Source organism: Microchirus variegatus, assembly GCF_963457635.1.
Source record: "Microchirus variegatus genome assembly, chromosome: 7".
Lineage (NCBI taxonomy): Eukaryota > Metazoa > Chordata > Actinopteri > Pleuronectiformes > Soleidae > Microchirus > Microchirus variegatus.
In genome coordinates, this window is record NC_139808.1 from 9,220,214 (window position 1) to 9,238,259 (window position 18,046).

Consider the following 18,046-nt stretch of genomic DNA (forward strand, 5'->3'; position numbering starts at 1 on the left):
ACGTGGGAAGACTTGCTACATTTCATCTCCGGCTCCAACTCTTCCCACCAATGACATGATAATTCCACACGCCTAAGGCCTTTTTAGAACGAGGAGCCTCTGATAGGGTTTGTCATGATTGCTAATCACTATAGCATGGTGGGATTGTGGGAGGGTGGTGGATTACAGCAGACGGGGCACCGACACTCTTGATGCTGAAGCGTGTCATTAAACAGTAAATCACTTTGATTGAAAAACCTGCTCCCATGCGTTCTGTTTACTAAAGAAGACGCTCTCCACGGGCACATATTGTGTTCTTGTCCAAAATAAATCAACGGAGCAGTCATCCACGTTCTCCTACCACACACTTCCTGAGCTCAGCTTCGCACGCACAGTTACAAATCACTACCTGGGATATATTGATGAAGTTGCTGAACAGTCTTTCCCACAGTGCTCGTTCATCTACAGTAAATGTCAGCACCATTAGCTTGTCAAAGGAAATAAAAATCATAATAATAGTCATAATAATAATAATAATAATAATGCTTTATTTATGACATGTTTATTCCAATGAGTATAAATTCTTTGAGCAACACAAATACGAAGCGGTAACAGTCAAAGCTGTGAGCAGGATCTCAAAAGTAGTCGATTGTTGAGTCACTTCCCCAGTTTGTTGAATAATAGTGTTTTGGAGTTGAGACTCCATGCGAAGACCACCACACAAGCGCGGACAAACACATAATGCTTCCCACGCAACGTTTGACTCAAAGCGTTCTCAAACGCACAGTAAATATTGATGGCAGCTACATGTTTTTAAAAGGAAATGCCTTTTTTCTTTCACCCTTATTTTATTATTTTTGTCGAGATTCAGACGTTGGCGAGATCTGAGGATCATCTAGAAGTAGAGGCGGTTTTTACAGGAGTCATCGATAATCTAACTACCTGTACACCGCTAGTGAGCGTTCTGCTCGATGCCGCATGACCGTGTCGCAAAAATATACCTATATAACTCCAAATAAATGATAGAAATAAGACGTTTTTTAAGTACTACTGCTGACAATTTCGGCGTCATAAATTGTCATTAAAATAGTGTCTTCATCTTTAACTTTTATTCATGTTCTAAGAAATAAAAAGACGAGGCCGTAAAAATACTTACGTGACACCTGTCTGACTTTGCAAGTTTTAATAGCCACAAAGTTACCCACTTAGTGAATATGTTCTCCTGAGAATGGTGTGAATAAAAGATAGAACATGACATTTACATAATTTATCTATATCTCGTTATATATATTTCCTTTACATTTTTGTGATGGTGCCTACGGAACAGTGACCTAAAGCAAACTCTTCTCATTTCTGTCCTGCAGAGCTTTCCTTTAAATCAGTCGCCTGTGTTTTACGCCCTGAATGTATTAATCACTTACTGTCAAACATTTATGAACAAACATTTCTAGTACCTGTACTTAGTTGTGTTTACTTACAGGTGTTGTCGTCATTGATGCAGTGCATGCTTCAAAGCCGTGGTGTTAGCTTCTCTAGTCGTTATAGGTCAACATTCACCCTTAATATCCTCGCCATCATTTTTACAAACACACATCTAGATAATGGTTTGATGTGTTTTAGACACAACTCAGCTCTGTTTGTTTACACTGACATAGACGAGGAATAGAGTGAAAAAAAAAAAAAAAAGAGAAATCCATTTTTTTTCTCATGCATTAAGTTTTAAGGACATCTAAGCAAAGGTAGGCTATAGTCATAGATCCCACAACACAGTAACAGGCACATTTCAGGCTGGTCCCTCCATTGGCTGTGTTTCTCTTTTCACGTTGCATTTTGGCAAATTGCTGTTATTAATGGAAGAAAGCATAGTTTGCCCCTCTCATTAGATGTTGTTCCAACGGCGCCTCTGATGGATTAAGACAAGCCAGAGGCCTTTTCCGCCTCTACAACCACCTCGAATGAGCCAATTAAATGCTATGCACTCTCTGGCCACTCTACACTTTCTTATGTGCTGCTCCTTGTTATAATATCTGAGTTGAGTTTTGTATTCTTCATTGTGGAGTAAAAAAAAAAAAATGGTTTTAGTCTGAAAACAAACATAATATTTTAAGGATTTTGGCCAGAACTAACAAGCAATATGAACACATCCCTGTTGCCAGTGAACACTGACTGCCTTTTACATTCTACACTGGTTTTTTACAACGCTACTAATCTCTTCAAAGTAAAAGATAGCATCCCTCTAAATGATATAAAAGATGTATTAACCTCCATGGCACAGCAGTGAATGGAGCTCTGCTATGGTCGTGATCCTCTATACCAACCTCACATTTAATGCTACGGGTTTTATTATTATTTTCCTTCATTTCATTCCCATATGTTGTATGATAAGGTTTTTTTTTTTTTTCCCTGTTCAATGGCTTCAATTCCCTTCAGTTCTTTGTACATTTCGTAATGAAAATGCCCTTCAAAATTCATATAGACCCTCAGATTTCATCACAAATGATCTCCCATCGAGGATTCTGCACCAACGTCCTTTGATCAGTTTTGTTTCACACTGTCATCGACAGGTTTTAAGTAGCCTCGCATCAGAGAGACTTTTTTTTATTTTTTATTTTTTTTATTCTACCCCTGGAAATGAGAGTCACAGCTGTGTTTGCGTTAGATTTCCATGTCACGTCAGCTTAGCTAGAAAGTCAGATTCACGCACAAGCAGCTTATTGGGAGGTGGTAGCGAGCGTTAAATAAACATACCTGGGGTTTACTTTGAACGAGGGGCTTACGATGCAGCGGGAGTCGGAAAAAATTGTGCAGCGCGAGCATGAACATAAACACGTCAGTCAGTATGTAGAATTTAGATAAAATGAATGTATTCAAAGATGAAATTTCTGGATAAACCCTGTCAGACCCTAATTGTTTCCTAAAACTGCAGAGGTACATTTCATTGCGATTTACAGAGTTGATTTTCACTGTTTCATATTATGGGGTTCTCTTTTATCACTTGTGACATATTAAAGCTTTCATACGGTACATATATTGCACCATATTGTGCATGTATATGATAGATTCAAGGTAAAATCACTGATACCAGTCGCTATTGGCTTTTTCATTCGTGATCTAATTTTAAATGTATTCGAATCACAGCATGATAAACGGCACATAGGAGTTGTGCAGTGTGTTTTTTATATTTCATGCAGCGGAGCACGTTGGTTGGTTGAAAGGAAATAAGAGGCTACCACACTACGAGTGAGAGCCTTCACAGTAGATTAAATGTTTCATTATTTTCAATTGACGAGCGCCGATATGGTTCTGGAGAAACTGTCCAAATGATCATGAGTGTTGAATTATTGCAAATGGATGAGGTCTCACATTAACATTTTCACAGTGTTGATTTTCTATGCTCCGAGTTGAATTTACACTGGTGCTTCTGCTGTGTGCACATGGCCCATATTAGCCTCCGTTTTAACAAGGCCACCAAGCATAACAAGAGATATTGCTGCATTGGAACAATTTCAACAGAGAATTGGCAAACGGGATATGTCTAATTTATGGAGTCGTTTAATTTGCATCCAATGGTTATTGAATTGTGTGGGAATTATGCCCGCATGTCTTATGTATGTGCAGCCTTCAACTGCTCCAGTTTCTCATAAGGGATTATTTGAAATGTGAACTTCCCTGGCACGAGTGCATAACCCGTGTAATTTGCTCTTTTAAAGATTTCTCATCCCTCCCCACACACTCTGGAGCGTTTCTCTGTCATTGGCCATGCTACATTTCACTCTATGCCACAAAGTCAATGGATTGTTCACCATTAATCCCTGCAACCACACAACGAGACCATCGAGCTTCTTTTACAGTAACGCTCCCTAACTGCCTGCTGCATGTACTGAACATCTAGAATCTGAATGAAACGTTTTAGCCGTGACAAGAGCAGACAGCATCACGATCCACAGCCTATGTTGATGTTTTATGGCTTTTTTTTTTTTCTTCGCGTAATCTGCATTTGCAGTTCCTACTACGCACACCTCTGTGGAAAACCTGCAGAGAGACATTTACGAGGTTGCTCCTCTTGTGGGTTCGTAGTAAGTGGCTCGGATTTTCTCTAAGAACATCAGCTCAGTGTTAATGACATGCAGTGTCCGTAAAGGTTTATTCATTCAATTTGACTCTAGAGAGGAGATCTCTTCAGCCTACTGATTAAATGAAGATTCCTTAATAGTCATATCTGTGTGCATTGACACGAGAGACACGCCGATCCGTGTGTCAACCTATTTAGATAACCCCGGACTATCTGTTTTAAAGACAAGTAACACTTTCAGCGGTGCTGTGTCTTTGTATCTCAGTTATGAAGCACTTTGTTGGTGATTATTCACTTCTTTCTCTGCTTATTACCTTCTGCTCCACACAAATCCGCAGCTGTGCTTGTTCTAAAAAAATGAAAAGTTCAACGCAGGCATGCTTTTCATTCCTGCCATTATGTTCAGTCGTGTGTACCCTTGAATCATTCACGGACGTCTTATTCTCTTTTATAATGCTGTAACTGTTGCGTAACGCAAACGCGATGCTGCGTTTTTAAATCCATCTGGCATTTTTTACATTTTTTGTTGTTGGACAGCCATAAACTTCACTTTCTCGACAACATAAGTCACCCTCGAAGGACAAACCGTGTTGTTTCCACGTCCTTCTCTGGTTCATTGAGGTACCTGTGGATATATATGGTCACGCTAATCGACACAATGACCTAGACGGGCCAACACCGCAAGATGCTAAATGATTGAATGGATGAGTGCTCCCTCTTTACAGCCAGTAATTTATTTTTATTTAACAATGAGCAGATTTTAAAAAAGAAAACAAACATTCAGCCCCTTTTGCAGATTATAAACTAGTATATATACTTTGAAACTTCAAAAATTACTGAAACTACTTTGTTAACTAATGTAATAATCAGTATTAAATACCTGATATATTACTTAAAGTTTTCTCATTATCTTTGTATTCAGTTGTTATTTGACAACTCTTATGCTGAAATGTGTGCGTTGGTTTAGGGTTGGAAATACCTTCAGTTCTATATGAAGTAGAAGTAGGAGCAAAGTAGATTTTCCGTACCTTGTTGCTTTCTGTGCATTCAGAAGTTTGAAAAATATAATGCTTTCTTCAACTTTATCTCAAGACCAAACCATTATGTTGGCTTTATGATATTTTATCGCAATGATATTGAGATTTCAAATTTTTTTTTTTTTTTTATGTGAAGTGGTTTGCAGATCAGGCAAACATAAGGTCAACATCTATCTGTGACCCCGATGATCTGCCTCCACCACTGAACAATGTGTCCTTGAATTTCACACTTCTCCTTTGTGTAACTTTTTTGTTGCTTTCATCGGCAGATGCAAGTGTTTTCCTTTTCTTCTTTTATGCAAAGCTTTTGTCTGTTTATACTTCTTAACACAGAGGCCCTGGCTAATTCATAGTGAAATAGGTCATACACTTGACCCTTCAACCTATAGAGGCAATGTTCCTTTTCCTAGAAAAAACTGCATAAAACTACATACATTTGCTGTATGTACTGGATTTGTTCCAATATGGTAATTAAAGTATTGCTAAAACAACACATCTGATGGTAAAGACTTCTGTTAGGTTAATATATACGCATTCAGGGTAAATGATCTTGCAATTACATAGTGTAAGAGACAACAGCACTTGGTATTCAGTCATGCAAATTTCATACTCTTTTCCGTTTCAAGGATGATGGAATTGACATTGAGCCTACAGAATACATTACATTAAATGATGTGGTTTATAATATACACATATTTCATTTAACTTGACCTCAATGCTCTTTACTCTCCTCAAGTACCGCTGAAATGCTGTTTTCCAAGGTGCTTTTCCCTCCGTGTGGGAGAGCATGTGATTGCATAAGAATAATGTAACTGGCATTTCTTTAAAACAACAAAAAAAAAAAAGGGCGGCTAAGTGCTGTATTTTAATGAGACTCTTTCCTTCTTTTTTTTTTCCTTGCAGGATATTTGACAGTCACCATAGAGCCCCTGCCTCCTGTTGTTGTGGGAGAGACCGTTACTCTCAAGTGTAACTTCAAAACTGACGGACGGCTTCGAGAGATTGTTTGGTACAGGGTGAGTAAACCTGTCTACACGTTCAGTGTCATTAAGCCTTCGCTGCTCTGCAGAGCGTCCATTTCCTTTCATTCATAGTCATCTGGCATCTGAAGAAGTCGGCTCGTGCCGATGCCGTGGCATCACAGGGTTAATGGCTGCGTTAGGAGACGAGCCATGCGCTGTAAGGACTGCACTTGTTAGGACGCGTGCCATTATTTGGGACAGCTGTATGGGAGGCATCACTGGCTGTTGGTTTGGGACGTTGATTTTTATCAATCTGCTGGTCATTACTGTTATTTCATAATAGTTCACAGCTGGTGAGTCCACAGTCATCAGTTAGTTGAGTCCCAGTAGGTGCACTGCACTGCTTAACTGCTGCCAATAATTAAATTGCTCTTCAAGGAGAAAAAAGAAACCCAACAACCAACAATCAAAGTAAAAACAACAACAACAACAACAACAACCGTGTAGTGCATTTTAAGTCCCTCAATAAACTCTAAAGTGGCTTGTTTAAAAATGGTTTGGAAATGAATTGTGGTATAAAAAAAAAAAGTTCCTCGAAGTTTTAAAGTTCAAATGAGTAATGAGTTTTAAGAAAGTCACTGATAGGCACTTGAATTGGATAGTGGAAGCAGCTGCCAATATTACACCCTTGCCCAACCATCTGCTCATGCAAAAAAAACCTGGTAATTCTCAGGAGCTCCGTATTTGCTTTGTAAAAGTTCTCGTCTTTTTTTAAGTAACTGACTTCTGACGGAATGTACAGTCATGCAGGTATATTGTAGAACCCATCAATAAAGACCACAGGTTTTCTTTTAATACATTCTCGTTCACTGTGGGTTACCGAATATGGATGTATTGCAAGAATGGCTGTGCTGAGGAGAATGATTTCAAATGTGCACTTCTCAATTCCACCATAACAGATGATGCTTTGAGGAGCCCCGTACTGACTGAACACTCTATCCAAGTACTATTCTACCTGCAGTAGTATCATGTATTTTAGACGATGCTTTCCAAAGTGGAGGAAAAAAATAAAAAATAGTGATTATTCAGTCGGATTGAATATATAACGTTATCTCTGCCTGCATGGCATCAGTCCAAATGCTTCTTTAAAATGTGAAGTGGAATACTGCATTGCAAAATGTACTGTTTGAGGGGCCAGTGGTAATGGAGGTACATTTCGAAGAAACTGCCAGAGAAAAACAACCAGTTCTGCTTTTAACTATGTGCTCTGCTGTATAGCTATATAGTGCTTTGTTTTACCGCTTTAAGTCTTTGTCATTCATTTTGAGCCAGCCACGCAGGAAACAAACCAAACTAATCCTCTTAATGAGCAATATTTACTGCTTATTCTCTTCATCACATTTGATCATTGTGCAACCACGACAATATAGTGACATTCACCTTTATCCTGTGCCTGAGCACTGTTCATTAATGAGCCAGCGACTTTAGAGTAGCTTCTGCTTTTTTTCACTTTTTATTATTGTGACATAAAACAGTGTCTTTGGACTCGTCTTAGCAAATGCTGACCTTTCAAGGTAGGACAAAAAGAGATTTATGGCACTTTACACATTCACCTTAGTATCATAGATCATTTTCATGGCTGTGACAATTTCATTTAATCAGGCTGGGATTAGAAAGGGTTGTTTTGCTTATACTCTGTCAGGTGTTTTGCAGTAACTATTGATAGCTGTAGTTTAAATAACCACTCTGAGAATAGAGCTGCCCATATTAAGTGCCCTCATGAGTAAAGTAAAGAGGTTAGAACAGAAAACCGGCCCCCGTTTCTCTGGTGGCTACTGCTTAGCACAACAGTTGATCAATTATAAATACAGTCATTTACTGACACTTGGCTGCCAAAGTTTCTTTAATCTCTACCTTTTATTTGACTAAATACTGTTGACGTCTCATTTTACTTTCCTGTTCAAATGGAACTAGGCTTGATACTCACCTGGGGAATCCTTGAATCTAATAGAAGCTCGGTGAATCAGAGGGCTGAAGGCGCTGAATATTTCAGTGTGGTTTTTACGTTGTAAAATATTCCGTTTGAGGCTTTATTAACATATCGTACAGTCGAAATTAGCACGTCTTTGAATTAACTGAAGACGGATCTGATCATTTTAAAGATTTCAAGCCACACTAATTCAAATTCTCCACTCCGTTCTGATTAAAACTGGTGCTAAAGTACATGGATTTTATGGTTTCTATTAGAGTACAGCATTTTGTATTGATTTTTATTTCCTAAATCATAAACAAATTATTTTTCTACTATTATCACGTCAGAAATGGTATATAAAGCTGTGCTTTGATGGTTAAGGCCACACTTGGTCTGGTATCATATTCAGCTTAGCCAAATATTTCTATTTACTAATCACTTCTTAATAACTCTAGGCTTTGTTAAATATATATTTTCCTAGCTATAGGAATTGGTGTAAGACACAGTTCTTTATTAAAAAAAACAACTTTGAGTTTCAATAAAAGAGAGTGCAATAGACTGGTTTGGGATTTGGGTGGTTTATTGCTGTGTAAACAGCACTCTCAACACCAATCACAGATAAAGCACACATGAAAAGTAATAAACTATGTTTTAAAGTTAGGGGTCTCAGGGACAGAAAAAAAAAAAATAGAAGTTATCAGGTGATAAAACAATGTTACATATACAGGTCATTAGAGGTATAACAAAAATCCCAGATTAACATTGCTAACTTTAGTTGGTGTGGGAATTATAGTTAACATTTTTCCATCCACTATCTATATAATGCATATATGAAGTATTTTGGGTCTCACGTGGGGGCTGGACCTGATCCCTGCTGTGAATCAACAACTGACATTTTATCAAATTTTACATTCATAACTCTACTCTATGTAAACACAACTGTGTAATGCGGGAGAGATTGATGGATTCCATGAAAGACCCTGTTAAAGAACCAGGATTTAGAATGAGACCTGTCTTGTTGTCTTCACACTATGTCCCCATCCATCTTCCACTGCTTTATCCTCCACATGATGGTCTCAAGTTACACTTATAGAGACAAACAACCATCCACTCTCACACCTATGGTCAATTTAGAGTGTCCAAATGACCTAATCCCCATATTGCATGATTTTGGACTGTGGGAGGAAGCCAGAGAACCTGGAGAAAACCCACCATGCACACACACACACACACACACAGAGGGAGAACATGCAAATTCCATGCAGAAAGGCCCTAAGTGATAACCACTACACCAACTGCTATTTCTCCATAATATGCATTTTGTTTTTGGGTCAAGACAGTTGCAACAAGAATCATTTATCCTGAATAATTTTTTTGTTGCATACAACAGAATCACAACAGACACCGTCTTGGTGTATAGTGTACTCTATTACACACTATAATATATAGTGTACCCCGTGGATAGAGTGTAGATCAAGTAAATGATTGTAGCGGATGATGATGCATGAATCCCTCTATGATACCTCTCATTTTAGTTTACTCAAGATGACACAAGATTAGCAGACAAACAGCGACAGGGAGTGAATGAGTGCAGTCCTCGGTAATGGATGTTGCATCGCCCTGCAGCTAATGCTTCAAGAGCAAATAAATGAATGCCTCTCGAGTGTGTGAGCGTTTATGATTTTTGCACTGCAGGCGACGACGATGTTTTCAATGAGCGCTGAAGACTGGCAGACCTTGGATTAAACCCTATGGATATGCAGTACTATCAAGTTGTCTCTTTTATGGTTTCAATAGCAAATGATGGATTGTTTGATAGGACGGCGCCTGTTTGTGTGGCAGTTTTGCGACGGCTCTCAGTCTCTGCTCCTCGAAAAAGGCAGCCATACAAGATCTGCTCATGCTGTTTTAATTTTAATTCATGTCCTTATGATGAATATACATATGGGACCTCTTGCACTGGGTACCCAGGTGTGCTGTTCTGATAGCGGTGGCACCAGCAGTGGTGTCCGTTGGTGCTGTCCTGAAATACGCTTAATTTTAATCACTGGATCAACCATCTTTGCTCTCCTGCTCTGTTTCCCTCATCACTCGGCCCATTACGGAATTTCTTCCAATCTCCCTGACATAACTCTTCTGGGATCCTCTCTCTCAGCGATGCAATTGTCTTCCCCCCCAAGACACTTCACTAATTTACCTCTGGCCTCTGCACTAGCTGCTTCTCTGATACTCTTTCCATCATTCAGCTGCGTCCACCTCGGTCCATTTCATTATTATAACTCAAATTCGCATGTATTTATAGTCCTGCTCTCAGCTGAATTGACTGTACTCTCTTAACTCGGAGCAGGCCGGCTTAAAAATGTAACATCAACAAATGAAGAGAACGCTTGTTCCAGGGGCATTCTGATTTTACTGCCAACTCATTTCTGTGTAATGTGTGTGGGTAATTGATAGCACAAGCTTGAACACAGTAAAAGCTTTAATGTTCAGATCTCATGAACATGAGATTTTCTCATGTATTTATCTTGAAATAATGTAGTGTTTTTGATGATTATTAAACTGAACATATTATTTGAAAGTCAAGGACTTGAGAAATACTGTGACATTACTCCATTCTAACACTCTATTGAAATGCGGTATATCCCTTTTTAGTCAATTAAATCAAGGTTATGTGATCATTTGGAGCTTTTATATACATTATAAACTGGATATTCTCTCCTCCTGCGTGCATGGCTGTGTTGGTGTTTGTGGTCGAGCAGGTTTGATTGATCAATATGGTAGAAAGGACAATGACCAAAGACAGTCATAAATTCCAAATCAGCAGCTGACTACCAAGCTTTTTAATGAGCGGATATTTTAATCAGGCCATCTGCCTCCATAGATTCAATTCAGGACTTCTTAAAGTCAGAGTTACAACATAGGCTGCATGCAAAACATTTGCTGATTTATTCGTATACAGTATAGATCAAAGGAGAGGTCACAATATCCGACAATAAAACAAATAAAATAAACAGTGTTTAAAAAGAACACTTGAGGGTATAAATATGAACACTCCAAATGTGTTTTTTTGCAAGAAGACAGGGTTACTTCATACCTGTTAGCTCTACATATTGCCAAATAATAAATGATCACTTAAAGGTGCCATATGTAAGAATGTGGCCGAAAACAGTTACATTCAAATTCAAAATACTGAGGTCTTTTAGGTTTCGTTTTCTGACGTAACTGGCAACCCGTGGTTGTTGGCAGCTGAGACTCTACTGACTGCAATGATTGGTAGGCGGCGGCAGGTGGCGCCACATGCCAAAACATGAGTTCAAAACATAAACATGATTTGCAGGCTGCAAAATATATATTTTTTATGCAAATATTTTGTCTGTACTGTTGTTGTTGGTGAGTTCAGTTTGTTATATGAACATTATTCCTGAGTCTCTGTGACATATTAGGAGGATTTTATGGCCAGTTGCTTTAGATTTATTACATAATGCACCTTTAAGTGTAAAGATTTACCAGTTCAGGCACTTTTGTTATCTTTCAATTTTTTTTCAAACCCCAAAGGGATGTTTCCCACATCATAATTGACAATTAGTTTGGTTAAATTAACTTTCATACTGACCTCCCAGGCACCAGTCAGACTTTTAGTGTTTAGTCGACCAACAGCGACTGGGGGAAATGTCCTGTTGTTGTAAAGCCAAGTGCTAATTAACCAATGTGAATTCCATAATGAGTTAGACACTGCGCTGACTGAAAGGCTTATTGATTTTAATCTATACTGGTAAATGCAAGATCAGAAAGGGATTTAATGTGGTGGCCCTGAGAGCTCAGTGCACTGCGGCTCAAGAGAAATGCATGCAAATAATGTTTGGTGTGTTTTTCTAAGGTTTTTGTTTGACGTTTAATAGTTTTTGTGATTTGCTGTGGCGTAACGTGTGGTTGCCTTTTTTGATTTGTGGTTACTTTTTAGTTATTTGTCAGTTTTTCATATTGTTGTACAGTGACATGTGATTTGTCACTGTGATTTTTCATTTGTCATTGTGATTTGCAAGTGTGATGAAAAAATGCATCACTCAGCGTCAACACAGACACTAAAACAAAAACAAAACTCGGCTGCACCGAGGAACACAAAGTCTCCATCGGCGCTGCGTCAACTCAGATGACAATGGTTTGAATGTAGGATATATGTGTTTATTGTTAAAGGTTACACGCTATTGATTTAAAGCAAGTTCAGGACTAAATTATCGACATTATAAGAAAATTATAACTTTTTGGAACACATGTTGGGTCATAAGTACATAATATATGATTAAATCTCCTGTTTTAAAAGTACCAATGTGCACCCACTGCTCAACACCTCACGGACACGCAACACCGCACAGTTCCTCCCTCTCAACATACTGACATTATCTTAAAAGCACAGCACGTATACTTAAGTGTTTGCCAGCTGTGTTTGGGGAACAGCCAGCTGCCTTGAGGAGAACATAATGTTTGGAAATATGACTAGAGCTGTGCCCATAAACCACTGACCTGACTACAACTGCACCGAAAACTTACAGGCAAAAACACTTTCCGTGGGATCATCATGAGACACTTGGCGCCCACACAAACTCTGGACCTCATCTTATCCTAATACCCCTCTAAGTCTTTTAATGCCTCTGGTATTATTCAGATGTACTTGTGGCCCACATTTTGACAAATCCCATTAAAGCTGTTGACAGTGTCAACGCACATTAGAACCGCTATGCAAATGACTTTTACTCTTGTCACAGTCTGTCAGGAAATATACGAGAGCAACACCTGAGGGGCCGTGTGTCACTGGATTCACGGTTTTGTTATTCTGGCCACATGTTACCTGTAAATGAGGTGACAAAGGTATGTTAGCTGATACCCAACAGAAACGTTTTGTGTGTGTGTGTGTGTGTGTTTATTTCTTGCCAGTAATCTTGTTTCTTGACTGTGGAGAGACGCAGGAGGCGTCATATGTTAAATTCGAGTTTAAAGTCTTCGAGACAGGTGCTCGTGCAGCTTGGATGTGTGCGAGCAGTGACAGAACACGGAAGAGAGCTCGATGAGTCCATATGCACAGCTCGCTCCCTTGAGGTTTTTGCCCACATAATTCCCTTTTCTTTAAAGCTCACATAGAGTGGTCCTGTTGCACACATATGTTAGTTACGGAGGTCTACTTACACACATTAACTTGTTTTTATGGTCAAAAACCTCCTAGTTGCTGTAAACGAGCCGATAGAAATCCTTCTTTTCTGACGCTGTTCCCAAGCCGCGCTGTTTCAGACATAAATCTCACCCCCAGAAGACAGAGTGTGTTTTGATTGGCCAGCCAGCGTAGCACCTTCCCAACTGTCTTGTGATTGGCCAATACCCCTGAAGTGACATATTCAGCACACCCGCTCTCAGAAGCGCAGCTCCCCCCTCTGGAGCGGTGGATGCACTGCTACTCATTATCAAAACATTGTTTTAACAATGTTTAAAAATAGCTTCGTCATGACTCCCCCGCCGCAGACTTTGACCCCAGAGTCAGAAGACACTGTCGCTCGTGAAACGCCTCCACAACGGACGTTATTCTTCTTCTGCGGTTCAATGTACGCAACCGAATGTGCCCGGACTAGTGCCCGGAGCAGGACGATCGGCTGTTCAGGAGAACCGCTGTTTACGTAACCGGACCGGGTTTTTTCAGAGATCTCGCTGAGCCCGAGATTACAATAAAACACAGCGTTCTCAGCAATGGCTGAACTGTTTGTTTTGAACCTTCAGGGCTTCTTAATCAAGGTAATGACGCAGATACACACTAAAAAAACACTTAAAAAAAAACGTTAATTGGAACTTCCGGTCTAGGTCCGCTTTAAACCACGAGTGTGTGTAGGTTAAAATAAGTCTCACCTCACTCATTTTTCTGCTGTAGTTGTACATAGTGTCGTACTGTCATCGGTGTGTGTCCCTTGCTGTTTGTAGCCATGTTCATTCATTCATTCATTCATTCATTGTATACCACTTTACCTGCCATACAAGGGGACATTGGCCCAGTGCAGCCAATCCAAGCTCACACAGGGCGAAAGGCGGGGTTCACACTGGACAGGTCGCCAAGCCATCGCAGGGCCAACACACACACTGTCATTCACTCTCACATTCACATTCCCCGTCCCACCCTTCAGGTACTTCAGTGTCTTCCCACAGTCCAAAAACACGCCGACGTTTATCGGGCACTCTAAATCGACCGCGACTGCGATCCCATGGATTTCCCAGAACATGTTAACATTCTCTCCATCCTCCAGCAGAATGATTCAATAGCTGTGTGAGGTGAGTTAACTGGCCGATTACACACAGTGACACACTTCCTCTTTTTACTCGATTCTTTATTAGGACAACCTTCAGGTTGCTCCGTCTGGATGTGCTGAGAAATGATATCATCCTCCGTTCTTGAGGCCATTTAACTCAGTTGTGAACATAATTTAGTTTCAGGCTAGAGAATATTTAGTGTGATAGCTATTTATTTTCCCCTTTGTCAGTTATTAGGCCTGTGCTCACTGAGTTATTCTGTTAGTGTGCCCTACTTGGCAGTAGAGTTTGTTGCTGTCCTCTGTTGACTCCAGCAACATTAAAGCGACAGACTAAACATTACCCTGTCCTCTTCATTTTGCAATGGGTTTCAATGGCTGCTTCTAAGTCCATTAGAGCAAATAACTATGTGGCCTTGAAAGAAAACAAAGGTAGACCCTAAACACAAAATACATTAGGAATATGTGGCATCCGAGCATTAATATACAATTACAACATCAATGATAAAATGATGCATGTATATGTAATGCCATATTCAGAGAATTTACATTTCAAAAGTCTAAGGCCACCATTAAATAAGGTGGTCCAGCAACGCTGTAATGACCATACAGTATAATTATGTTTGTCATTTAATTGGACCACATCCAGAAAATATGGCAAATGTGCAAAACAAACAACCTTCTACAGGTATTTAGTGTGACAAATCCTTATAGTTGAGAAATGGCACAACCCCTGGCTCTCTTAAAAGTGGAGTGGGAACCTTAATTAATGTTATTAGTGCTAATTCATGTTGAAAAAATATGTGCTGTGAAAAGGGTTTATTCAAGACATGCTAGAGTATTAACTCACTGACGTCTTGTTAATATAAGACCATGACAGACAGAATAACAGCCAAAGCTGGTGGTGCCATGAGACTTAAGGAGGATCAACCAGTTACTACATCCAAGGGTTCAGATACTTTACTGTACCCTGCACTGTGAATGTTTACATGTTGTGCTCAATTAAAACATGAAAACATAAACTACCGTTCAAAAGTTTTGGTCACCTGTACAATTTTTTTGTGTTTTCCATTTAAAGTCACACTTTTATTCAACAAAAGAGTTGCAAAATGAAAAGAAAATATAATCAAGACATTGACAAGGTTAGAAATAATGATTTTTGTTCAAAAATAATAATTTTGCCCTTTCGTCAAAGAACCAGCAAAACTGTTTTCACCTGTGCTAACATAATTTTTCTAATCATCCAATAGCCTTCTAACGTGATAAGAAAACACAATGTACCATTAGAACACTGGAGAGATGGTTGCTGGAAATGGGCCTCTATACACCTATGTACATATTCCATTAAAAACCAGATATTTGCAGCTAGAATACTCGTTTACCACATTAACAATGTATAGAGTGTATTTCTGATTCATTTAATGTTATATTCATTGAAAAATAGTGCCTTTATAGTGCCTCCTTCAAAAATAAGGACATTTCTAAGTGACCCCAAACTCTTCAACGGCAGTGTATGTTTGTGAGGTATTAGTTTAAGAAGACGCAGTTTGTCTATTGTTGTGACTTTGACGAAGATCAGATCACATTTTATGACCAAGAAATCCAGGAACCAGCTTTGTGACTTTTACCAAATGTACCACGTGTGGGGAATTTCATAAGAATGCAGCTGTATCAAATCATTCTTCATGAATGTATTTGCCCTCCCTGTTCTGTAGGTAAAACAATAACGTAGTATGCCCCTTTAAACAGCAGCAGAAATCTCTGTCATCTTTATTAGCCCACTGCTCCATGCCAAATCCAGTGTCCCAAGGGGAATGAGAGATAAGGGGATATGGATCACTGCACTACAACCTTCCCCTTTGAGGATGTCACTAGGGCAAATAAGCAGCCTGTTATACATGGAATGATAATTATACACTTCATGTCAGCAAACTACTAGATGAGTCCCTTTTTATCCACAAATGCTAATGGCAACAAAGGGACTCATCATTGTTGTGCCTGTCTGAGAGCTTGTTGTGCTAATGTCTGTGACTGTGATTACAATGGGATATTTTGTTTCTGTGCTGCTGACAATGAATAATGGCTCCTCATTGTCAGCATCTACCAGAGATCCCCAGGTATCCTTCAAAAGCACACTCTGTGTCTAATTAATAAGGTAATTCAACAAATGATTGTATGGAAAAAAATTTCTTCATAAAAATCATTTAGCTTCTTTTCCCCCCTACAGAGTAATTTTCTCTGCAGGAGAATAGGGTTACGTACACTCTAATAGTTGCAAAACACTTCCTCTTTGTGATAAATGTGAACATAAGGGTATATAGATCTTACACGCATCATAAAGGTTTTGCATGGCACATTTACTTTCCAGTCTTTATTGTTTGGAACCAGGAAATAGTGAGCGGTGATTTTGTGGGAACAGCAAATGATTAACATATTTTTGAAATAAAAACAAAATGAATGATGATGATATAGATCTCTTAAGTGCTTCATTATATTTAATCAGCAATCGCTATCTGGGAGATTATAATTGTGAGGCACTGACGTAAAGTCATCGCTGCTTGTGCTTCACGTTTTTTCGTTTGGTTTTTTTTTTCCTTCCAAATTTCAACGTTTCATCATCATCATCATGCCAGATTTTTAATGAAAAAATAAAGAATGGCTTTTGTGAAAGATTACAATCACAGAAGGATCCCAAAAGAAAGTGATTATGTAGCGATTAGGAGTAGATCAAAGGCTCTTTCTGACATTTGCATGAGACAAAGTTGTTTCCTCGCCAGCAGAGAGGTTGGCAGTGGTCGTGAACACAGACACATTAGCGTAAGGTCACGGGGTCACGACGGAAGCAAAACCATCACTTATTGACTTCTTTTCTTTTTACTTTTTTATGTAATTGCTTACTTGGATACACTGGGGTGAGACCTCTCCACTCTCACTCATTGTCTACTGCTTTATTTATCCTCCACATGACAGCTGCGGGGCTGCTGGTGCCAATCCCAGCTGACATGGGCGGGACAGATTGCCAGTCCATTACACGGCAAACACATAGAGACAAACAACCAGTCACTCATACACTCGACAGTCAATTTGGAGTGTCCAATTAACCTCTGCATGTTCTCCGTGTGTGTGCGTGACTTTTCGTCAGTTTCCTCCCACATGCAGAGGTCATTTTTTTCCCCCCCCTTCCTCTCCGTGTTCTCGGTGAGAAGTTGTTGTAGAGAAAGAAACAACAAAAGAAGAAATGGTGCAACATCTTTGACAAAAGATGCATTTAATTATAAATGAACTGTGCTTAATCAGGTTAGTCTCCAGATAATGATTTGTTGATACCTCGGGTCAGAACAACGCTGACATCATTGAGAAGTAGCCTGGGGCCAAGTTGTCAAATTGTCTGCTATTCCTCATTGGCGGTACATAATAAACCACATATATTTTTATATAGAACAAAAGGTCCTGTTCTCTTACTTGGCTGGCTTATTTAAATAAGAATAATGATAGACGACGTATCTCAAAACTTCATCATTTTAGTTTTCAAACATACTGTAAATGCAGGGGTGTCAAACTAATTTTCACTGAGGGCCACATCAGCATAATGGTTGCCCTCAAAGGGCCAGATGTAACTGTCATACTGAATAAATGTAACCAAATGCGATGCATTCAAGAATCCTCGTAAATGACGAAATAAACAAATATAATGTGAACTATAAGGTAACTACTCCGTAACATAATTGCTAAATAACTTT

General features: G+C 39.2%; 1 protein-coding gene across 1 annotated transcript in view; it reads left to right on the plus strand.

Moving 5' to 3' along the window:
* igsf21a (immunoglobin superfamily, member 21a) overlaps positions 1-18,046 on the plus strand; it is a gene marked incomplete at both ends in the record, with an annotated part of 161,976 nt that overhangs the window by 48,831 nt on the left and 95,099 nt on the right. The window contains one exon of the mRNA XM_083892836.1: positions 5,992-6,104. Coding sequence (XP_083748962.1) covers positions 5,992-6,104 — 113 coding nt within the window. The remainder of the gene's footprint in view (positions 1-5,991; positions 6,105-18,046) is intronic.